Source organism: Odontesthes bonariensis, chromosome 6 (assembly GCF_027942865.1).
Source record: "Odontesthes bonariensis isolate fOdoBon6 chromosome 6, fOdoBon6.hap1, whole genome shotgun sequence".
Classification (NCBI taxonomy): Eukaryota; Metazoa; Chordata; class Actinopteri; order Atheriniformes; family Atherinopsidae; genus Odontesthes; species Odontesthes bonariensis.
The window spans coordinates 13550057-13574973 of record NC_134511.1 but is presented as its reverse complement, the minus strand read 5'-3'; the positions used below and the strand labels follow the sequence as shown (position 1 = coordinate 13574973).

The window sequence follows — 24917 nt, the reverse complement described above, 5'->3', positions numbered from 1 at the left end:
CTTAAAAAATATATATATATATTTAATTAATTAAATATACCAATATCTAATTTCCCACTTTTTAGATTTAAAATGTGTTTTGTTGCTTTAGCCAACATTGGCTCTCTGCTGATAGCTTAGCTAAAGCCCTTCACGCTTGCTGCGCAGCCAAGTTAAGTGAAAGGAATGAAAGTTTGAATAAGTGTCAATGTTCTGACACAAAATTAGCTGTGAGAAGCATTGATTGTTGAAATGGGTACAGTGCCACCTATCATACTGGAGTATGACATGCTTTGTGCCTCTGATCCGATTCATTCACCACCATATATCCAAGGATAATTACCCTTGTTCAAATAAGGAGCAACTCAGTCTTATTGTAATTTTGCCAATAATCCGATCCTTTCAGTGCCATGTAACCCCACTGACTGAATCCCACTTTGCCTGGTGTGTCTGTGTTTGTAGGACAAAGAAAAAGGAATGTGGCTTGCAGTGTAAAAGTGCCTTGAGTGGTTTATAAAACTAGACGAGTACTATTTAGATCCAGTCCATTTTCCATTCCATTTGACCATCAAAATGGTGATTCAGTATCTTGACTCAGTTGGAAAGCACCTCTGACTTAGTTTGACAGCTCTGACAGTGTGTTACAGCTAAAAAAAAAAAAAAAAGACCAGGTTGATGGATGTTTGACTTTCCTTACAGCTGATTGTTGGTTTAACGTATGACGTCCTCTACACAAGTGGAGAATGGAGAATGTGTAGGCATGTTATATTGAACTGACTGCAGGCGGCATTACATCAAAAAGTCTGCTAGCAAGTATAGTATGTAGTATGTGTGTGTCTTTGTGTTTAAATGTTTTGTATCTTGTTTTGGTCTTACCTTAAATTATGATCTCATACTACGGACTATTATATTTTGTTTTTGTAAGGACCCCCTCGAAAATGAGATGATGCATCTCAAGGGGCTATCCTTGAAATAAACAAATAAAATAAACAAATATTTAAATGACGATGTTAGTAAAACAGTTACAGAAATGCAAGATGTGTTTTGTTCTCATTTCTTCTGCCTGTTTTTTTTCCTTTTTTGTCTTGTTGAGAATCCGTTAATCTCAACAGGAGAAGCACAGCCCTCTTCCAGAAACAGATCAGCAGACGCATGTTAATTGCAGTTTAGCAACAGACTCTGAAACAGCTTCTTTGGACAGGGCTAAAACAAGGTGTACACCCAGAGTGTACCATCTGTGTGGTATTTTGAGCTTAAACTTGAAATGCACATGAAATGTTTCAGATATGTGCAGCTTGCAATAAGTAAGTGAAAACAAAAGAAACAGGGTCTGATATTGGACATTTCAGTAAAAAATCTCAGTATTTCATTCACCTCAGTCCTCTGTAAGCACATGAATGCATGCAGTTACTGTTTTCTTTTTTTTAAGGTGGTATTATTTTGTGACTCCACTAATTGTTTAGATTTATTTGTTGCAGAATGGAGTTTGCTGTGAACCGACTTCAAAAGTGTGGAAACAAGCGGGGCTTGTACATTTTGAGATATAGCCCCAAAGACTTCGACAAATATTTTCTGACTTTCCCAGTTGAGGTGGGTAACAATTAACGGCTGATGGTTAATTTGACCTTGTTTACTGATATGACTGAAAGTTGAAACATTCACTTGTTTCTTACTTAGATTTATTAGAGGGTTTTTCTTCCGTTTCACATTTTACCCGTTGTCCTCTGCTATGTTCTTTCCTCTGTCATGTGTTGCTCTCAATATGAGGCCAGATTTTAGTTTCATCAATATTTTTTTTTCAAGACTTTAGTCGTACCATTGCACAAGCTTTCTTTATTAGTAAACACTGTTATTAATATGGATTATTTTAGTTAACACTAGTTATATTACTGAAATGTCTGGCTTCTATTCTGACTGCAACAACTGACAAAAAACAATGTTTATTTTATTTTGTTTTTTTAACATGACTGCGAGACAGCTGGCAGTTCATTTAGGCCCACTGTGTGAGCCTGACATCTGTGGCCCTGTCAAAAATGATAAACAAGCGTAATTATTTGTGAAAGACATGCTTATCAAACCTTGTTGTCTAACACAGCCTATAGGCAGAATATCCACTTGGGGCTGTGTGAACTATGCTATCCCACTGGGCCTTGCTCTTCAGGCCTACACGATTGACCAGATCTATATCTGAAACTTGGGACATAAACACATTAGACATGTGTCGTGATTTGAGGATACTTAAAGGGAATAAACTAAAGAGATGATATCTTTCTTCACTGTGAGATTGTGCTCAAGGTCCAAGGTATTCCACGTCCTCAACACTGAAAATGTAGGGCCATCTCACGTGATTCCTTTGTTAAATGTGTATCACCTTACATCACACTTAATGTCTTACCGAAACATGGTCACATTTCTGAATATCTGTACATAAAGGTGCATGCCCAGGGCCACTGTGCTGCAGTGGAAATAGTAGTGGCTTTCCGTTTGATGCATTTCCAACGCAGTGCTTCAGTTTCTGCATGAAGAGGATTTTAGCATTGCATGATATTTGGCTCAAGGCGTTGCATCTGCTCGTTAAATTAATTGTAAAGAGTGATTGAATCCATGAGGGAGGCTGTTTGCACAGTTGAAGATTATGGTATTTTCAAGAATCCTTTTGTCGTTTGAATTATTTTGTCCTCTGCATAGAAAAAAAGAATCCGTTTAAATTGTTGGGACACAAAAAATAGAAAAAAGCAAAGGAGGGGGGGCTTCTTTTGCAAACCTCTCTGAACCCCCATACTATCATAGATTCAGGCTTTTGAATTGAGCGCTGATAAAAGCCCGAATGATCCCTCTTAAGCTTATAAAGTTTCCATGCCAGAAAAATAACAATTTTCATTGTAGTATGGACTACGAGCCCACACTAGCCTATTGCTAATTAACCTTATGAGTTGCAAAATGTTCCACCAGCTGTTTTTTTTTTTTTTTTTTTTTTTTAGTACTACTGGAAGTACTGCTGCTTCTGGCATTTTGTTGCCTCCATCTCAACTTTTTGAGACATGTTGGTGCCATCAAGTTTAAGATGAATTCATTTTTTTCACAAGTAGTAAAAAATCTCATCTGCGACATGATCTGTGTTCTATTGTGGATGTAATATTGGTTGAGACGTTTTGAAATCATTGCAACCTTTTTTTCTTTTCTTTTTCGGAAATCTGCAAGCACTTTGCCACACGACACACCAGACTTTTTATCAGTCAGTTAACATGTTAACATTGTGTTCATCTCCAAATCTAATTTTAGCAACCTTTCACATCCCTGTTATCAGTGGCCGGGAAGTACTTTACAGATCTCAGAAAGCCATGTGTAATGACCAGTCTGAACCATGACCTAAGCTTTATAACTGAAATACAAAGGCAGCAGCCTTTCATTTAGCAGTGAGTATTTTACATTGTAGTGAGCGTAGCACTGAGGAAATACACACTACTACTAGTGTGGGGAAAGGACTTAATCAGTTTATTTTTAACGGGTTTACCCACGTTTGAAAAACCGGTTTAAACACCTCTACATTTGTCGTTAAAACTGCACATGCTGTAGAGGGTCACTCTCAAAACGAGACTTGGTGTTGATGTGCTACTGTCAAATTATTTGCATTTTCACTGTCTGGACTCTTCTTCGTGTCTTCAAGGTGTATGATGCTGTGGATTACAAGCATTGCCAGATAACCAGGTCTGCAGCTGGAGAGTTTAATCTCAGTGGGACAAAAAGGAACTTCAGCACCCTGCAGGAACTACTCAGCTGCTACCAAAAGGAAACCGTGCGTTCAGACAGCATCGTTTTCCAATTCACCAAGTGCTGTCCTCCTCAGTCCAAAGGTAAAACCAATTCCCTTAGGACACACTAACTTCAGTATGTCTGTGCTACCACTAGATGAAAATGCAGAAAGGGTGGATATTTGATTAAACATCTAGAAAGTCTATTGAATTGATAATGTTCCCTGTTCTCATGGGAAATATTGCATTTTTATCTCCATTTATACGAGTTATTTATGTGGGATGATTGAGCTGGTGTGTGCTGCATCGAGCGTCGCAGTAGTATATTTCAGTACTTTGAATTGTAAAAAAATGTTAGTGGGTTGTCAAATATATTGGAGCAGTCATTCGTATGCTTGGGTGGCCCGCCCCCCAAGTATGAACGTTGTGTGAGGAAACCCTGCAACAATCAAATATGTTTTTGGTAACAAAAAGCCATCCTTGTATTTTATCATGATATGCTTGTGTTGTCTGACCTTGCAGGAAGAGAATAACTCATCTACAGTGCAGATAGCACAAGTTGTTTATGTGTGGAATGAAATCTGTCTGTTTTCTATGTGCAGTTGAGGCCTGTACACATTTTATCTAGAGAAAAGCTTGAGTCTATTCCTTCAAGGAGACTGCAGAAGTGGCGATGTTGTCACAGGAATTGTTGTTTAAATCAATACTATGTAACATTTCTACCTTAAAATAACAGCTTGAAAAAAATTGTGCGGCTAGAATGAGTTTTGATATTACGATTGGCCTGTCTCCTATGCCCTTCGGAGGTCTAAGTTGGAAAAACTGCGCTATGTAACTTTGCTGGACCGGCCCGGGAGCTGAGCGGAAGTAATTCGACTTGCTTTCTGGCACACCTACCGCAAAAACAAATAGACCCCTCTCACGCTCCCAGGTATAAGGCTAAGTTAGCGCAACATTGTCAGTACGATCATCATGGCAGAGGCACCGAAGAAACAGAAGAAGACGTTGACTGATGAAGCAAGGAAGAGAAAGAGAGAGGCCGAAAAAGCAAGAGACCGGACTAGAGTTGCTCTCGGAACAGCCTGTAGGGGGAGCTCCATAATGGGCTTTTTGAGAAGTTCCATAGTATTGCTTTAACATGATGCTGCTGCATGAACATGGTAGCATTAAGCCTGCCGTGTGACACTTACTGTATGTGTCTCCCATCTGGCAGTGAGAGTAATTCACCGTCCACACAAGCATATGGCATAAGTTTGTGACCACATAAAGTCATACCAATGTTAATCCCTGTTTTTTCCCCACTGTTGATCACTTTCATTCGTCCCTCCTTTTTATTTGGAGCATCGCAGGCTTTTCTTGGGTGCATATTAAGTTTTCAATATATTTTTCTGTAGTTTCGTCCATAGTATAAAATGCATTAAATGCATGTCAAACCCTGGTATACTCTGAAAAACATTTTCATGCACTTCAGTCAATTCCCATAATCCAGCTTTATGTCAAGCCAGACGAGTTGGAGAAATCACATGGTTTCTGAAGTGGTCTGAGCGTTCCTGTGGCTGGCCAGTGATATGGTTGTAATGTTTAAAGTTTCAAGCAAATCTTTTTTTTAAGAGCTGCTTAAATACTTAGCTATAGTTTTGTTTTAGCTGTTACATTTTTCATTACATTTAATGGGAAACCATAGACTAGAACTAATTGTATTCACCTGCTAAGAATCGTTTATCCCCCCCAAAAGAAAGCATCAGCTGACCTGCAAACTAATACTAATGAAATCTAGTCCTATTTATGTTATTATTGTACACAGTACTCGGTTTGTACGTTGGCCAGTCACTAATAGTGAACTGCTGAGAAAAACAATCTGTGGGATCTAAACTACAGCCAGGATGAGTCAGGAGTGTCCTTGCCTTCTTTCATCATTTTACCAGAAGTGATTTCCACGGACAGTGATGTGGAAATAGTGCACAGTTTCTCCGAGCCCTGACTCTTCATCAGCTTTCACACTCTGCTCTCTGTAAAAATCCTGTGTTTTTTTTCTTTTGCAACAAAAGGTTGAAGAAAATGTCTTTCGAATCTGAGATTGTTTTCTTTCTACCAACAGAAAAGTCCTGCCTCCTTGTGTGCAGAAGCAACAAAGGTTCTGAAGTGCCTCTGTCTCCATCACTGCGACACAACATCAGTCAGATGGTGTTTCACAAGATCAGGAAAGAAGATCTGGAATTTGTAAGCTTAGTTTACTTGTTCAGATCGATGACACCTGTGTGCTCATTTATTCACTTTTTACATAAACTTTCATTTAGTTCTGGATTGTTTTATAGAACAAGATTATTATAACATTTGAATTTATTTATATATATATATATATATATATATATATATATACACACACACACATATGTGTGATGGAGAATGCAGCACAATTGTAATAAGGTATTCACTCGTTCAAAATGGGAGTCTAGCCTTCATGCAACTGTGATCTACCTGTCAGATGGAGAGTCTTGGTCAAGGGACTTTTACAAAGATCTTCAAAGGGGTCCGAAAGGAGCTCGGAGACTATGGATGTATGCACCAAACAGATGTCATCATGAAAGTTTTGGACCTGGCACACAGGAATTACTCTGAGGTTTGATTTTTATTTATTTATTTTTTAAAGCTATGATTTATTTTATTTAACTATTTTCCCATTCACTGGCTCGATGACATGCAAATGTTAGGGTTCCCCTGGAGCTTGTGTGAAAGCTTGTACACTCCACTACAGTGGTTATTAACACCCTCCCCTCTTCACTTACCCCCCAACCCTACTGCACAGCTTAAACACACAAATTTTGGAGTAAAAATGGCATCAGAGAGTACTTTGGTTGGAGTTAAAAAAAAAAAAAAAAAAAAACTGAAAAATACCTTACAATTACCCCTTTTTGACCAAAGATGTTCCAGGGCTGGAGTTTTTTTTTAAGCTTGTAGAGCGTTAATCCAACATGACAGCGGACACAACGTTACCGTTCAATGCAGCCTTAGAAAGTGTTTCGGAGTAGATTCACCCTAGGGTCATTTGAACCGTGACATCCAGCCAAGTAGCCCACCCGAAGTTTTTCCGATATTGGCTGAACATCAGCTGAGTTACCGAGTTATCCCGAATAGCTTAGTACAAGCGCTAACGGACCCTGGCAGTATCTCCAAAATTACCACACTAAAATCACATGCCATGACACCAAACTTCTACAGTAGTACAAATATGGTCTGTACTCACAAAACGATGCATTTGGAAGTTTGTACATAGTCCAGGAGTTTATTATTATCATCAACACAAGCCTGATAGCTTTTCTGCTGCTAAAGCTACGTCGACGTCACTTCTGGGAGCTGGGAGCTTCAAAGTAAGATGAGGGTTGAGCTACTACTGTAGACAAGAAAGCAAGGCTGCTCAATTTCTCCATTATTAAAATAAATTCACAACTCTACAACATAAAAATTCATGTAGAATATAGCATATAGGCCTACTTTGTTGTCAATTTAAGTAGCTTAAAGCGCAAGTTTACTTTTATTTTCCATTTTTTTTCTTCTTCCTCGTCGAATTTCTGTCGTCATCTGGTATAAGTGATACAATTGGCTATGAATCGCGCGCAAAGCAGCATGGGAAATACCTGACGTCATTTGATAGACATTCGTAGCGCCCAATAAACGGCTCTAGGCATTCGTAAACCACGCCTCAAACACGAGAAAATGCACACCTAGTTCCCAGACCACCATCTCATCGAGATTGTGGACGCGTCAGCCAGGCTATAAAGAAGCAGCAAATACTTCCAATACACATCTGAACCCTCCCTCTGTTATTGATTGTATTCTGAATGCTCTTTGTGCCAACAAGCTATCAGTATGGTCAGTATTTATGAAAGTCAGGGTTTTTATTATTCTTATCTCTTTAATAAAACAGACTAGTTGCTATGCTGGTTCTGGATTTTTGCTTAGGTCTTGCTAAATCCACCCCAAACCCTTGAAGTAAGCTGTTATTTGCTCTGGCCCAGCAAAAGGTTGGTACCTTTTTAGCACAAGTTTTTTTCACCACTGGTGAAGACAGTGCCTTGGCAGTTGAAACAGAAAGAGCTGGTTCTAAGTTAGGCACTGGCTCTGAACCAGCACTGGAACCACTTTGATTGAATAACCTCTAAAGGGCTTCTATAAACTGCTGCTGCTCTGGCTATATGTAAAAAGAAAAGAGAGGGCACTTTCTTATGCAATTAAAAGAACTAAGAAAGAGTTCCTTTGGACTAAGACGTTTCTAATGACATTGTTGTTATGTCACACTGGAAGCGTCATGATAGCATTGCATAGCCTTATTGCTTTTGAAGAATCTATTGGCTGTAATTTGTTAAGTTTTTTTGGTGAAAAGGTGTTATTTGCATAAAGATGTATGTGAAAAGTCACTGCAGCTGAATGTGTGAAAGTTGCATTAGCTGGTGTGCAGAGGTATCAAAATGGATGTCTAAAGTGTTTGATTATTCGCTTCACATCCATTTTTGTGTCCACTTTGTCCTATAAATGATTGTCTCAGATTGCAGTAAATTAATTCAAATAAACAAAAGATGGCATTAGAAAAGTGATACTTGAGCTCATTCTGCAAGAGTTGCATGTTGTCACCCTCTAGTCTTGGCATAACTCTCAGGCTGATTAAAGGGGCGTAAATGCTTGTTTTGTGTGCATGTATCATTTTTCCTTTTCATAGAATGTTAAGATAATTGGGTTGTCTCTCTCTATTTTGCCTTACAGTCTTTCTTTGAAGCAGCCAGCATGATGAGCCAGTTGTCCCATAAGCACCTGATCTTTAACTATGGCGTTTGTGTCTGTGGAGAAGAGAGTAAGTCTGCTTCAGAGAGATATACAACCATGTTTCATAACTGTAAGCTTACTGTGTGATCCTGTACAGGGCATATTCATTTTGCAAACATATAGTAGTTGCAGTTGTAATTGGGGTCTCCTGATGTCACCAGTCCACTGTGCCTCACTGTGATCTTGACCATCCTCTGTAGCCCAAAGCTGAAAGCAGCGATCAGTCTGTGAGTGCATTGTGGCTATTCTTAGAAGGATTACAACACTCTTCGCTCGTGTCTCCTTCACCTTTTGAGACTTCCGCTGCTGCACAGTATGCTGTGGGCATCTACCTCAGCTGCTCCTCTTTACTTTTACAAAATGTAATGTAGCAGTTAATTATTCAATTGTATCTTCTCTTAAGTATAACAAAACATTTTACAGCTTTTTTTTTTTTTTTAAAGTGAACTCCACCATGTAAATTTTTTACTTTGAGACATCGATTGCAGAGTTCTCAAAGGGCAACTCTTGGTATGTTACGGTATGCTTCCTGTACTGTATATTTTTTTTCTTCTAATAAAAGAAGGACACTGATATTGGTTGAATTCACTGAAAATAAATTACAAACTGGACCAGAAATACTTAAAGATGTGTTTGCTGAAAAAGGACCTTAACCATAAGGCAGGCGAGTTCATATATAACCTCAGTCGTCATATATATGATGCATAGAAGCAGAAACACGGTTCATATTAATATTTCACATTGTGTAGCACAGCGTTACCTGATTGTATTTCTAGTTTTGTGTTGTAATCTCAAAACGTTTGAGGCGATTCATTTTGAATGTGAAACATTTCCGTTGCAGACATCATGGTGCAGGAGTATGTGAAGTTTGGCTCACTGGACATCTACCTGAAGAAGAACAAGAACTCCATCAACATTCTGTGGAAGCTTGAAGTGGCGAAGCAGCTGGCCTGGGCCATGAACTTCCTGGTACAAATCCAAATGACTACAGACTCATTGTCCAGTCCGTTGCAATGTTTTTGATGAATGTCTCTGTTGTATATCTCTGTATGCGCTTTGGCCTCGTTAGAGTTGACACATTTAATTGAGCGAATTTTGATGAAAAGGAAGAAACTGTTTGTTGAATGGGATTGATAAGTCTCCTTCCTTTTGTGCCTGCAGGAAGAAAAGCATCTTGTTCATGGGAATGTGTGTGCCAAGAATGTTTTGCTGATAAGAGAAGAGGACCGGAAGGCTGGAAACCCCCCTTTCATCAAACTCAGTGACCCTGGTATCAGCATCACTGTCCTGCCCAAAGAAAGTGAGTTTATGTCTGAGCTCCCCTGAATAGTTCGAACGCTCTCTGATCAGCGGTAGGTTCCTACTTTACCAGAGAAGAGAGGAGAGTGATTATTTTGACTTTGTGTTGTGCTTAGATGAAATTTTGTAAATTAAAAATTACCTGAAAATAATAACTGTGATATGTCAAATGTTTTTGTTTGCAATCAGTTCTGGTTGAGAGGATCCCTTGGGTGCCCCCTGAATACATCAAGGAGCCTGTCAAACTGAGCCTTGCAGCAGACAAGTGGAGCTTTGGAACTGCATTATGGGAAATCTGCAGTGGTGGGGAGAAACCTCTCGCAACTCTGGATAACTCTAAGGTAGCATGATATAACTTAAAAGATTAAGATTGAGATCAGATTTATTGTCAGGTACAGGGGAATATTTCTCCTCTGCATTTAACCCGTCCAGGTTTGCACATGTTGAACACGAACACACATTACATCATTACATTACAGTCATTTTGCAGACGCTTTTAACCAAAGCGACTTACAATAAGTGCGTTCAACATCGGTAGGCAAAAGAACTTCAGGTCACAAGAAATCATAAGTGCATTTCCTTCCAATACCAAACAGCTAAGAGCAAAACTAGTGCTAGAGTAAGTGCGATAAGTCAGGTACCTCAGCCTCTCACCAACTGCACACCAGTCACAGCGGGGTGGGGATGCAAACCCTGGTTCGGGTAGGGGAAGAAATAAAAGAGGTAAGAAAAGCAGGAATGGGATCCAAACCCTGGTTCGGGTAGGGGGTAATGAAAATATAGAGGGTGCCAGTGGTGGAGGAAACAATAAGTGCGTAAGGAACTAGGACGGATCAGGGTAGTGTTTCCTGAAGAGATGTGTTTTCAGCCTGCGGCGAAAGATGGGCAGCGACTCAGCTGTCCTGATATCAGTCGGGAGATCGTTCCACCATCGGGCTGCCAGAACAGAGAAAAGCCGTGACCGTGTCGATCGTGCGCAGGGACCCCTGAGTGACGGGGCAGCCAGGCGCCTGGTGGCCGCAGAGCGAAGTGGTCGGGCGGGGGTGTAGGGCTTGACCATAGCCTGGAGGTATGAAGGAGCTGTTCCTTCCGCTGCCCTGTAGGCTAGCACCTGAGTCTTAAACTGGATGCGAGCAGCTACAGGGAGCCAGTGTAGAGAGCGGAGAAGGGGAGTGGTGTGGGAGAACTTGGGGAGGTTGAACACCAGACGAGCAGCAGCTTTCTGAACCAGCTCCAGAGGTCTGATGGCAGAAGCCGGGGCGCCAGCAAGGAGGGAGTTGCAGTAGTCCAGGCGGGAGATGACAAGAGCCTGGATGAGCACCTGTGCTGCCTTGTCGGTGAGAAAGGGGCGAATCCTCCGGATCCACGCTAGGGCTGGGCGATATGGACCAAAAGTCATATCCCGATATATTTAGGTTGAATATCGATATACGATATATATCCCGATATTTTTTCCTTAAAGTGAGTGCTGTGAAATGAAATGCTCAGTCAAAGTCAAAGCCAAATACGAGATTTATTGAAAACTCACTATAAAATGTAAACATAAACACTGTATAACAAAGCTCCGTAAGGTGCACATTTAAATAAAAAAAATTATCTTAAATAAAATTAGCCTATAAAATAAAATAGGTAAATCTTTTTCTGAGGGCAGCATTTATATATAAAAAGATAACAAAATAAAGTGCTCAGTTTAAGAAAAACCTTTTTAAACATCAGCTTGAGATTACCTGTTTCTTTTTGTTAACTTAATAGCTTATCTGAACAGTCTCAACCAATTGCACAAAGTAACTTGTTTGGAGACTGTTTTCATCTCCCAGTCTTGCATGAAGTGAACTGTCATGCTCATATAAGGTTCGCACAGGTTCTGCTTGACCACATATGGCTGGTCACTTGTCGCTTTTCTTCTCATACGGCACACAGCGGGAAAATGAAGCTTGCAGTGAGCTTTGTTTTGGGGCTGGAGCTTTGTCAGGTTGGGGACGGCTTGTGCCTGTGGCTTCTGCAGCGCGCAGTTTCACACACTCTTCATATTGCACTTTGTGCCACGTTTTTAAGTGATAAAAAAGATTCGTAGTGCTTCCACCACTGGCTGCAATGTGCTTATGGCACTCCCTACGTATAGCTTGGTTTTGTTGCTCGTCTGACAATTTGTATCCGAACCATCTCCAAATGATTGAGCCACTGCTTTTTCTTTTACCAACCAAGGGGGTCTCCTCCATACGATCCGCAGACGTTGTTGCCTTCTCCATGTTTGTTTAAGAGTGCCGGAGTGTCCCTCCCCCTCCCCCCTCTGTGCATGAGAGAGGAGGGGCGGAGCCGGAGCGAGGGAAGCAGTGCAGAGAGCTCTGATCAACGGCTTGCCTGAAGCAAGTATTACAGCGCAAATTTGAACTATATTGATATATGCGATATGGTCTAATTCCATATCTTATTTAAAAATATATCGATATATCTTAAATATCGATATATCGCCCAGCCCTAACACACGCACAGGGTCACACACAGGGTCACACACTCATGGAGACAGATGCCATACACTGGAGCGGTGGGCAGCCATTTACAGCGCCTGGGGAGCATGGTGGCAAGGCAAGATGGGGGTGGACTGCCACCCCTCCAGCTGTTGGTTACCATGTGTGGCGAGAATGGGAATCGAACTGCCAAAAAGAAGCTTATTGGTTATTCCGGTTATTCCGACCCCCTCTAGCCACTGAGCCACGGCCGCACGTATATCACGTATATCACAGTATATCACAATATATCACAGTATATCACAGTATATATTCAATATTTGAAGTTTTAAAAATTGTAAAAGATCAATTCGGGATCGGAATCCCTGTCTCTCACAGTTCTCCCGAGTTAACTGTTGATCCGCTTTGATACGTTGAATTTTTAGTCAGATACTGTGTGTCTGAGTAGAAGGAGAATCACTATCATTTTCCCGATAACAAGATCATAATGATAATTGACTTCAGGACATGCATTTATTTGAAAAAGAAAGTTTTACAGGTGTCTGATCTTGAACTTGAATTAAGTAAGTTAACCACCTAAACTAAACATATCACAAGTGGAGGCGCTTTGAATAAGCTGTAAATAAACACAAGACAAAAAAAAGGCTTTGTTGCGAGATCTTACACGGCACAGTGATAGTATCTTCTAAATAACTGTAGTTTCAATAACTCCTGCAAGCAAAGTATAATCTGATCATGTCAGCAGTTTTTTTGTCTCTACACTGACACCATGGATTGGGGCAATAAAATATATATATATATAAATATATTTACAACCACGCTCTTACATTAATCTTGAATCATGCTTCACAGAAAATCCAGTTCTACGAGGATCAGCAACACCTCCCTGCACCAAAGTGGACCGAACTGGCTAATCTGATTACCAGCTGCATGGACTACGAGCCCACATTCAGGCCCACCTTCCGAGCAGTTATCCGTGACCTCCACAGCCTCTTCACGCCAGGTATGTGTGTATGCCTCTCACCATACAAGTTCACTTTATGTTTCAGGTCATGAACCCGAAACATATAGAATCTCAAATGTCTTCAAACACAGCCAGTAAAATTATACGCAGAATTGTAATGTGGGCTTCTGGAACATGTTGATGAGGGAACTTTGGCTCCTGTTTTTGTAACATCACCTGGGATTACGGAATCTTGGTGAGGAATAGAGGTCACATTTAAGAAGTTATTCATGTTTTCAAGGAACATTTTCCCTCTATATGACACTATATGAATTGCTTCTCTTTGTGACCGGTGCTGAAATCAGTACAAATGGTTGATTTAGCCTAGAGGAGTCATCATTTATGCCAAAACAGGTTTGTTCAATAGATGTTGACTTTAATTCTCTAAGCAGATAGTGGTTTACCAGATACATTTGTTCTATCGCTTTGATAATCACTGTAATTATCCCTTTATGTTCCCAGACTATGAGTTGATTATGGACAGCGACATCCTTCCAAACAGGACCGTTGGCTCTGGCTGGACAACCGGAGGTTTTGAGAACCAGGAGCCAGCCCAGTTTGAAGAGAGACACCTCATATTCTTACAACTGCTGGGAAAGGTATTAGGAAGTGTGCAGGATTAAGTCTTCTTCATCACGGTGCTTCCATTGCTTGACCCTATGTGAAATAAAGGATTGATGACATGTATGATGTGCATCAAATAGGGTATTGAAACGGAGGCATAGTAAGTGTCACAATTAAAATGAGCTCATCGTATCCTTATTAGTGAGCTTTCGCTGGGCTGTTTTCTAGTTATTATTATAAGAAAAATGTCACGTGACGTTTCCTCATCTTCGTATTAGTCTGTTCCTGACTCCGTGTCTTTGTGTTTTCAAAAGAAGGAATAGATGGAAAAGTGCAAAATCAAACGGCGATGGCTCACTTATGTTGATCTTGTCTTCAAGGGAAACTTTGGCAGCGTGGAGATGTGTCGTTATGACCCGCTTCAGGACAACACGGGAGAGGTTGTGGCTGTGAAGAAACTCCAGCACAGCACTGCGGAGCACATACGAGACTTTGAGCGAGAGATTGAGATTCTAAAATCTCTCCAGCATGAGAACATTGTCAAGTACAAGGGTGTTTGTTACAGCGCAGGTATGTCTTACTGATATTTTAATCACTTTGTTTTAAAGGCTGAATCTTATTCTGAATCCTCAAATCCTGGTTCACACAGTCTGCTAAACTGTCTATTTCCCTCCATATATGTCATTACTGCCTATAGAGGCAGTGTGACACTGTAGATTTTCTATATGATTTAAAGGGGATGGGAGGTTACAGGAATTTTAAAGCACTCTTCAGATGCATGATAAGTATTAGAGAAACAAGCAGGCAGTCATGTGCAGTCAGCAAACTCACCATCGACTCAAAGTAGTCATGCTCCTGAAGAGAAAGAGATTTTTCCAGCGGAGTAAATTACCTGAACAGCAGTCTGATAAACTTTTATTCTTTCATGTTTTTCATGGATTTGATGGCAGCAAACACCTGTAACCACAGTTATGTAGTACAGCAGCTGCTGTATCTATGTCAACTTCCACGTGTTTGCTCTGTGACTTTTGTGCCAGACAAAGGAAAAGCAAAATGGTAAAAACAGTGATTTCAGTTCAGCTCAGGAATGAACCACAGTTCAGACAGTGTAAGGGTATAATACTGACAGAGCTGTACTATAGCTCAATCTGTTTCATTTTGGGGGGGCTGCACGTGATGTGGTGGTTAGCACTGTCGCCTCACAGCAAGGGGGTTCCAGGTTCAATTCCCAGCTGGGGCCTTTCTGTGTGCAGTTTGCAGGTTCTCCCTGTGTATGCGTGGTTGTCTCCAGGTACTCCAGCTTCCTCCCACCGTCCAAAAGCATGCATGTTAGGTGAACACAGAGCGACCCTACAGTTGGATTAATCATGTTTCATATTGGTCCACTTGTTGTCAGATTGGCCCCCACAACAATGGGGGGGGTTTTGCAAAGTCGTTGAGGCGTGACTGCATGGCAATGTCAGGTGCAAGGGCCCCATAGCAGAATTCTGCTCAGGGACACAGGGAAGATCAGAGATTCACCTTTAAAAATGAAAAGAGATGGGCTTGGATCTGCTGAGTGAGAGAGAATGGTTCAATGTGGATGTTGCCTTGTGCTTTGGCATGATGTGCCATTAGAGGACTCTGTATTGCAACATAAAATTAGTTGGAAATTACTTCACAAAGAAGGGGAAAGTAGATATTCCAAAAAAGGTGGTTCAACATGTGTTTATTTATTTGTTTGTTTTTTTGTTTGTTTGTTTGTTTGTTTTTTGTGCCTTTCAGGGCGACGAAATCTTCGTCTCATCATGGAATATCTTCCCTTCGGAAGTCTACGAGATTACCTCTTGAAAAACAAGGAGAGGATTGACCACAAAAAGCTTGTCCATTATGCCTCTCAGATCTGCAAGGTACCGCAGCCTGTCCGACATCATGAAATACCATCTGGAGCTTCTGATCACTGACTGAAATATTTCTTTTTTTGTTTTTGTTTTTTTTTACGTCTGCAAAGGGTATGGAGTACCTGTCAAGTAAGCGATATATCCACAGAGACCTGGCAACGCGTAATATCCTTGTTGAGAGTGAGCTGAGAGTGAAAATTGGCGATTTTGGCCTCACCAAAGTTCTGCCCCAGGACAAAGAGTACTACATGGTCAAAGAGCCTGGCGAGAGCCCGATATTCTGGTCAGAATTTCTCCATATTCAAAGCTTCCATCCATATGTGGTATTGCTTGCTGTAATGATTAATCCTATTTCTAATGGACTTTATCAGTGTGGCTTTGTTAACTGAAGGGACTGTTTTCCAAGCTGAAAGACAGAACCTTGGTCGTCCTTCACGGAAATTTTCCACAAAAGCTACTATTAAATGCAGCTAGCACATGATTTATGATTAGCAATTACTTGGAGCATTATTAAATAACAGCCAGATATTGTTTTATGCTTGTTTTTGTTACGATATTGCTTTGTGACTCGAGCTGTGATACCTGCAGCATACGACCACCTCAGAGAAGCAGAGCTGGTATGTTCAGTCACATGATGTGTGTTTTGTAGGTATGCACCAGAGTCGCTGACTGAGAGCAAGTTCTCTGTGGCGTCAGATGTCTGGAGCTTTGGAGTTGTGCTTTATGAGCTCTTCACCCACAGCGACAAGAACTGCAGCCCTCCTGCAGTAAGTAATGAAATGCATTCAGATGCACATGCCGGCTTTTACTGCTTAACCTAATTTTACTGCTTTTGTGAAAATAAAACTTTTAGGAAATGACTTGAAAAATTAAAAGCGACGCAGGAGCGAGCAGATAGCTGAGAGGTTGGGGTTTGTAATCCCGGCTGTCATTTGCCGGCTCTCTTTCCCAGTAAATCATATGAAGTGTTACATTTTCTTCAATAAAAATGCAAAAAAATTGAATTTTCCTTTTAAAAGCGGCATTCTTTTAACCGAGCGGAAAAAAAGGGAGTTCAAGAACTGTTGTTGCACCCAATTAAAATAAGTCGGACACAGCAATGTGCCATTTGCTCTCTAAGATGAATTATCATCATCCTTGATGTAACAGATTTGAACGAAGCATAAAAACTGTTATTCCAACTGTTATTACTGAAAGTAGTTTGTTTAAGTGAGTTCTTTTAAAGGTTGGTACGCACTCTGAAAACAAACCAATTGAATCCTTTCCCATTGCCAGTGTTACTGTGCTTACCCTCAGTATTTTAGAGGCTGCAGTTTATTCAGAATCGGTCCACTTTCGAAGGTAATTTGACTAGTTTGTCTATTTTTAATTGGACTGTTAACTTCAGTCCAGCACTCAGGGCTTAGAGTGAGCTGCCAGCTGTCTTGCAGAAGGGTAAAATTGATCCCTTTGTCTTTTTGTCCGTGAGTTGTTCAGAGCCTCCAAATGAGACATTATGGTGAGCATTGTGCATTTTTGTAAAATAAAAAAAAATGTTTTAAAAAGTTGTAGTCCGGACCCCGTAGGACCTTTTTATCAAAAAAGATCCTATGAGCGGCCCGGTGTTGTGTTCCCATCGACGCCTCTTTTGCTGTTTTCGCTGCGTATTTTCAAACATTGCTGCATCATTTGATACTTAAATTTGTGTCTGCTTGCAAGTATTGCCTATATGCAAATGAAACAGAAACTTACTCATGATAAAATGGTTTTCTTAGCTGGTCATTTCTATCTCCTTCATTATAACCTTCAAGCTGAATCTATAAATCTGGGTTAGAGGGAATCACCAAACCTGTTGGGCTGATGTGCAAATGAGAACTACAATTTACGGCGTGTGTTCTCCTCTCCGTGTCCCTAATTCTCGTGTAGTTTTTAAAGTGTGGGGTAAGAATTAAGCAAAGAAAATCTTGGCAGCCAACTCTTTCTCAGAATTAGACATCCTTTAAAGTTGCTCACGGCGATCGGCGCGCCAAATGATTGATTGGTACAAAATCTGCAGCTGTGCGGAACAACTTTAGAAGTGAACCTCCAGCTCTATAAATGGAAATTCATCCAGTGTTGCTCTGTATCCTAAAGTAAATAGCCAGTTGGGAATATGAATTATGCAAAATATACGTCTGGTCTTGCAACAGCTTCACCGTTTCTTTGAACTATTTTATAACTCAACAAAATGCACATTTCAGCTAATGCCCAGGCTGTTACTATTTGTTATCGTCCTCAAATAATAGAACGTCATTTCCAAATTCATCAAACTGGAACGCCCTCTTCTTTGCATGTTTTTCCCTCTTCCTCACCGTATTTTCTGTCTGCCTGTCAGAAAATCCCCCCCAAAAAAATCATCATCTGAAAATATGTGCAGTTTGTTGGTATAGCTCTTTGTGGAATGACTGCACAGACTAGTTTATAGAAGAAGAGTGAATCTCGGTAAGATTCTTTAACGCGAAACGTCCAAATCCTCGAGCTGAGCAAACGCATTAAGCAGAAATTTGTCCTGTCATTGTAGACAGTATTTGTGTTTGGCATCAGTTCGCAATAATTCATGCTCTGTAGAAACAAGCCCTGACACATGAACCATGACACATGAACCATGACAACAGTTAAAAGATTGTTTGACTGCCTCAGGGACTGCGCCCGTCCTTACTCGCAATGTTCACATGTTGAACGCTGGAAGTAAATATGTGGGTGTCTCTGACTTCACCGTGTGCATTTCCGGCAGAACATCTTCTTCCAAGAAAGCCCGGGCAACCCGTGATTCGCTTTGCTTGATGTGTAAAAGAAAATGGCAGCAGGAATTACAAGCTCCTTTCAGGCTGGCACTCGCTTTATGATAATCTGATCGTAACTGACTTCATATCATTAACACACACCCAGTGCACTCCTTTGAAACAGTTTCATCAGGGAACAAGTCTGAGTCGAGTCACAATGTCAAAAGAAATTAAACAACATCAGTCAAAGAGCTCTCTCGTCGTTTGCTGGCGATCACAAATAAAACTTTCCTTTTTCACATCAGCTGATCAAATGAGCATAAACATGCAAAAAAATCATTTTCAACATGCGCCACTGCAAAATGCAGCACGTTTGTTAGCTTGCTATGATCTTTTTGTGAAAAACTGCTGTGTTTTGAGAATGCAGAGCGAGACGAAAAGCTTCACGGCAGAAGGGGGACTGTGGGCGGATGAGATTGTCCCGCGGACGCTAAAGGCTCTGGATACTGTGGGGCTGTTTTACCTCACACGTCTCTTCAACCTCGAATTGAGTTCTGGGTCAACCAACAAAAAAAAAAAAAAAAAAAAGCGTGGCAAACCGAGATGGTAGTCCCCCTTTTTAAAGCTCTGACAGGAGAGTGTGCTCCAACTGTCGGCTCTTCCTTGGAGAGTTTCTCTCAAGGGTGTTTGCAAGCCTCAGATTCCGTAGTGAGCAGTGAGGTTTTCGTCCAGGTCGTGGAGCAGACCACATCTTTACCTTCACGGAGCAGCTGAGGGGGTCATTGTTTTTCCTTGAGTAAATAGAAGTTAATGTAATCCTATAAAGCCCTCAGACAGAGTAAAGGGAAAGTCTAACACGGACTATTTAACAAGCTTAACCATGTAGGAAAGAGGTATGTTTTGCACATCCACTGCATGTTGATGGCCATTGTTATGGTGACATGATGCGCTGTTGAGTGAAAACTGACTCAAAAAAAAAACTGTTCGAAAGCATTTCTTAAACTGTCCAATCTTGTGCAATTTGCAAATGTCACGCACGCCATCTCATCCCGTCACTTTCGCAGGCATGTCTGAATGAAGTGAGAGGGACATTCATGGAAAAAGAAAACCCAGATGTGAATCTTGTGCAAACAAAAGTATTAATGTTACTGACCTTATGTGTGAAAATGCTTTTTAAATGTTCCCTATCTCACATGCACGGTCAATAATCGTGTGCATACAGTGGCTCTGTGTCACAGCTGCTGGTGTTTGTGAAGAGTGAGTAAAGAACATTCATGTAAAAGGGATTCCTGTCCGACAGACGTATATAATAATGCTTTAAAGGAAACTAAATATTTATTTCTTTGCACAGGCTGATACCATTTCCTGAGGTCTTGATAAAATGTCTGTGACATGTTTTGGTCCAAACAACAGACACTTGATGAAGTCAATAATATTACAAATCTCTTGCCTTAAGAGGGCTTTGTTAGCTTGGCTCCTTTTTTTGTTTTACATGCTGCGGGTGCACCTGACACTGTCCTTTTCATCTCGTCCTCCTGCTCAGGTTTTTATGTCGATGATGGGCAACGACAAGCAGGGACAGCTGATTGTCTATCACCTCGTTGAGCTCCTGAAATCAGGCAGCAGGCTGCCTCAACCCCTGGAGTGCCCGACAGAGGTAAGAACAGCTGTGGGATGTGTGAGGTTTGGCTGTGGAGGGCCAGCCAAACCTCACACATCATTATATATATATATATGTATATATCCATCCAAATAATTAAATTCAGGTGTGCCAATCCCCTCCATGGCCACAGGTATATAAATTCAAGCACTTGACATGCAGACTGCTTCTATAAACATTTGTGAAAGAATGGGTCACTCTCAGGAGCTCAGTGAATTCCAGCATGGTGCCGTGATAGGATGCCACCTGTGCAACAAGTCCAGTCGTGAAATTTCCTCGCTACTAAATATTCCACAGTCAGCTGTCAGTGGTATTATAACAAAGTGGAAGCAATTGAAAAGACAGCAACTCGACCACAAAGTCGTAGGCCGCGTAAAATGACAGAGTGGGGTCAGCGGATGCTGAGGCGCATAGTGTGCAGAGGTCGCCAACTACAGTCAATCGCTAAACTTTATGTGGCCTTCAGATTAGCTCAACAACAGTGCGTAGAGAGCTTCATGGAATGGGTACCTGTATGACTGCATTGTGTAAAGTTTGGTGGAGGGGGGATTATGGTGTGGGGCTGTTTTTCAGGAGCTGGGCTTGGCCCCTTAGTCCTAGTTAAAGGAACTCTGAATGCTCAGCATACCAAGAGATTTTGGACAATTTCATGCTCCCGACTTTGTGGAAACAGATTGGGGATGGCACCTTCCTGTTCCAACATGACTGCGCACCAGTGTACAAAGCAAGGTGTATAAAGACATGGATGAGCCAGTTTGGTGTGGAAGATCCTGACTGGCCTGCACAGAGTCCTGACCTCAATCCGATAGAACACCTTTGGGATAAACTAGAGACTGCGAGCCAGGCCTTCTCGTCCAACATCAGTGTCTGACCTCACAAATGTGCTACTCGAAGAATGGTCAAAAATTCCCATAAACACACTCCTAAACCATGTGGAAAGTTTGCCCAGAAGAGTTGAAGCTGTTGTGGGCTGATGTCATATTAAACCCTATGGATTAAGAATGGGATGTCACTTAAGTTCATATGTGTGTAAAGGCAGATGAGCCAATACTTTTGGCAATATAGTGTATCTCTCTACTATGCAGTTTTGGTCACTTCTGTGGTGTACGGCAGCTGTGCCCTTGTCAAACAGGTTTACTCATGTTTTCTTTAAGGCTTAAACTTAAAAGCCTTTCTAACCACCAGCAATGAGAAAAATTTTGTTGGCTCCGCTGAAGAATTCAACAGCTAAGAAACGCTTCTGACTCTTCGGAGGCCAGCATGTGACTGTAAATGTTTCCAGATTATATCGAGTCCAGGCCAGTGCAGTAAAATATAATGAAAGTTTCTTTCAGCCCCATTGCTCAAAACTTTTTTTTTTTTCACCTTCTACCTTTCAGTTACATGAGATCATGGAGGAGTGCTGGGATAAAGACCCCACCTTGCGTCCTTCTTTCAAGGAGCTGGCCCTGCGCATCGACCTGTTCAGAGACAGCAAGGAGTTTTAAAATCGCCCAAAGTGCCATGCTCCTCTTCAATCAAGACACTCAGGATTGTTGTTGCCCCTATTGTGGCAAAGGGAAAACGGGGAAAAAGCACGATCCCTCTTCTACTAGGTGCCTGCATTATGGAAAGCAGCGTGACTGGAAAAATTGGTGGTTTGAAATTAAGTTTTTGCTCAAGAACTGTTGCTGAGGTGCCTTTCAGCCAGGCACTTTTCTATTGCAGGTTCGCGGAAATGTTTGGCTGGTCAAACTGTTGAAGGTGATGGTGCTGATGGAGAGAAAATGTTTGGTCAAAGTTTTAGAAGAAGACTTTAAGAGTTTATAGTGACTGTGATCAGATTGTTGCCAGAACAAGTTCTCTCTGTGTGTGTGCATGTGTGTGTGTATTTTGTTCATACAAACAGCTAGCTGGGCTAGCTCTTGCCACCCCCCCCCCCCCCCCCCCCCCCCCACCTCCCCGTGCTGTCACCTGAGAAGAAAATGGACTACATTACTGCAGTATTTTTGTGTACATATGTGCAGAAATTTTTTAATTTTATAAAATTGAAATATGGTGAATACTATATTTGAAATGCCAGCAAGATGTCGTTGTAAATTAAGTACATATGAAGGTGATTCTAAAAATCTGTCTTTGTCTATGTTTTCAATGTGAGAGGTGGTGTGAAAATTAAAGAACATATCTGTGAAAAGAATTTGTGTGGTGTATCGCTTTGGACTTCCTCATCAGGGTTCAAATGTATAAGTCCAAATGCTGCAGAGACGAAAACCCTCGAAAACTAAGTCGTGCTTTTAAATTCCAAAGCATCGGTCTTTACTTAATCCTGGAGTGTTACCTGCTAAACTGAGTGGGTTTTTTTCTTTTTCAAGAAGGAGTAAAACGACCTGTCATTGCAATTTGTCAAAAGTGCTGCTGAAGAATTTGACATCTCTTGTGCCTTTACAAATGCCTTGAGCTTGTACTACTGTCAAGAGAAAAGGACAGGAGACACTCCCTTTCGATTTTAAGGTTTAAAGACAACTCATCTCATCCTTCACAAAATTAGGCAAATGCAACCTCAGACGAGCAACATGGCACATATTACTCATATTATCGTTATTAATTTAACAAAAACCAAATGTTGAAGCAGCTTCTGGGAAAACACACCCTCGCTGCTTCTATATAAATGAAGTAGTATCCAGGCACTGCTAATCAAGTGCACTCACGTGTGAGCATCTCTCCAAGTTTTCCAGTTTGATGGGCATGTCAAGGAGGAAAGTCAAAAGTCAAATTTATTTGTATATCACATTTCATGTATATAACAATTCAAAGTGCTTTACATGAAAGCACTGCAACCGGAAGTGGAAGAAGCATTAAAAAATTGTAAAATAATATAAAGAGAAACAAATAAAATAATTAAAATAAATCTTAAAAACAAGCAACAGTCTGGATAAGTTCAAAGATACTGTGCAGATGTCATGCATAGACAAATGAGAAAAGAAATGTTTTTAACCTGGATTTAAAAATGTCTACATTTGGTGAAAGTTTCATCTCCACTGGCAGTTTGTTCCACTTATTTGCAGCATAACAGCTAAATGCTGCTTCTCCATGTTTAGTCTGGACTCTGGACTGGACCAGCTGACCTGAGTCCTTGGATCTAAGAGCTCTGCTGGGTTTATATTCTCTGAACATATCACAGATGTATTTTGGGCCTAAACCATTCTGGGATTTGTAAACCATCAGCAGGCTTTTAAAATCTATTCTGTGACTGACTGGAAGCCAGTGTAAAGATTTTAAAACTGGTGTGATGTGTTCAGATCTCTTAGTCCGGGTTAAAACTCTAGCAGCAGCGTTCTGGATGAGCTGCAGATGTTTAATGCTCTTTTTGGGAAGTCCAGTTAAAAGAGCGTTACAGTAATCGAGTCTACTGGAGATGAATGCATGGATGAGTTTCTCCTGGTCTTTTTGGGAGAGGAAACCTTTAATTCTGTTGATGTTTCTGAGATGGTAAAAAGCTGCCTTGGTGACAGCTTTGATGTGGCTGCTGAAAGTCAGATCTGAGTCTATCAACACTCCGAGGTTACCAACTTGGTCAGTGATTGTAAGGGCCCGAGTCTCAAGATATTTACCAACGCTGACCCTCTTCTCTTTGCTACCAAACAGAATGATCTCAGTTTTGTCTTCATTTAATTGTAGAAAATTCTCTCTCATCCAGGTGTTTACTTCCTCCAGACACTGACACAGTACGTCTGCTGGGCTGCAGTCGTCCGGTGACAGAGACACATAAAGTTGTGTATCGTCCAACCCAGTTTTCCAGGCTGTGCAACAGGATTCTGTGATCTACAGTATCAAACGCAGCGCTGAGGTCCAACAGAACCAGGACTGAAACATTACCAGAATCAGTATTCAACCTAATGTCGTTTAACACTTTGACCAGAGCTGTTTCAGTGCTGTGATGACGTCTGAAGCCTGATTGAAACTTATCAAGACTTCCACTTTCATTCAGAAAGTCGCTGAGCTGGTTAAATACAACTTTCTCAATAATCTTGGATATAAAAGAGAGATTAGAGACAGGTCTGTAGTTGTTCATCATAGAGGCGTCTAGAGTTCTCTTCTTTAGGAGTGGCTTAGCTGTCTTTAGTGACTTGGGAAAAATGCCTGATGCCAGTGAGCTGTTAACTATTCGTAGGAGATCGCTTTCTACTGAGGTAAAAACAGTTTTTAAAAATTCAGATGGTATTATGTCTAGAGTGCAAGTTGTGACATAACGTCAGAGTTAGTTCTAGGTTTTAGACACAGATTAGTTTCCTTGTTTGTCTGTGTTGCGTGAATGTTTTGTCTAATCGTTTTGATTTTTTGGCTAAAAAAGTTGGCAAATTCGTTGCATTTCTCAGTGGAGAGGAGGTCTGGGTTTGACTGTTTAGGAGGATTTGTGAGTTTTTCAACCATAGCAAACAGAGTTTGAGAATTGTTGACATTCTTAATAATCATTTCAGATAAATGCAGCTGTCTGGCCTTGCACAGCTCATTGTTAGAACTACGCAGGCTTTCTTTGTACAGCTCATAGTGAATCTGAAGCTTTGTTTTCCTCCATTTACGTTCAGCTTTCCTGCATTCTCTTTTCAGATTTTTGACCGTAGTGGTGTTTCTCCATGGTGTTTTCTGTTTGATCAAGGTGCTCTTGATTCTTATCGGTGCAACAGCTTCCATTACATTCAAAATTTTCAAGTTAAAATGATCCAGCATTCCTTCAACCGACTCTGCGCTCATTGTTGGTAACATAACTATGGCC

At 40.9% G+C, this 24917-nt stretch overlaps 1 protein-coding gene across 1 annotated transcript in view; it reads left to right on the top strand.

The window, feature by feature from the left end:
* jak2b (Janus kinase 2b) overlaps window positions 1–22088 on the top strand; it is a 33646-nt gene extending 11558 nt beyond the window's left edge. Inside the window, exons 9-24 of the mRNA XM_075467484.1 lie at window positions 1458–1569; window positions 3647–3833; window positions 5830–5951; window positions 6217–6351; window positions 8490–8577; window positions 9391–9518; window positions 9711–9849; window positions 10038–10189; window positions 13169–13319; window positions 13782–13918; window positions 14264–14453; window positions 15648–15772; window positions 15874–16046; window positions 16413–16530; window positions 20048–20161; window positions 21544–22088. Of these exons, the coding sequence (XP_075323599.1) occupies window positions 1458–1569; window positions 3647–3833; window positions 5830–5951; window positions 6217–6351; window positions 8490–8577; window positions 9391–9518; window positions 9711–9849; window positions 10038–10189; window positions 13169–13319; window positions 13782–13918; window positions 14264–14453; window positions 15648–15772; window positions 15874–16046; window positions 16413–16530; window positions 20048–20161; window positions 21544–21651 (2179 nt within the window). The 3' untranslated portion in view covers window positions 21652–22088. The remainder of the gene's footprint in view (window positions 1–1457; window positions 1570–3646; window positions 3834–5829; window positions 5952–6216; window positions 6352–8489; window positions 8578–9390; window positions 9519–9710; window positions 9850–10037; window positions 10190–13168; window positions 13320–13781; window positions 13919–14263; window positions 14454–15647; window positions 15773–15873; window positions 16047–16412; window positions 16531–20047; window positions 20162–21543) is intronic.
* Window positions 22089–24917: the final 2829 nt, after the last annotated feature.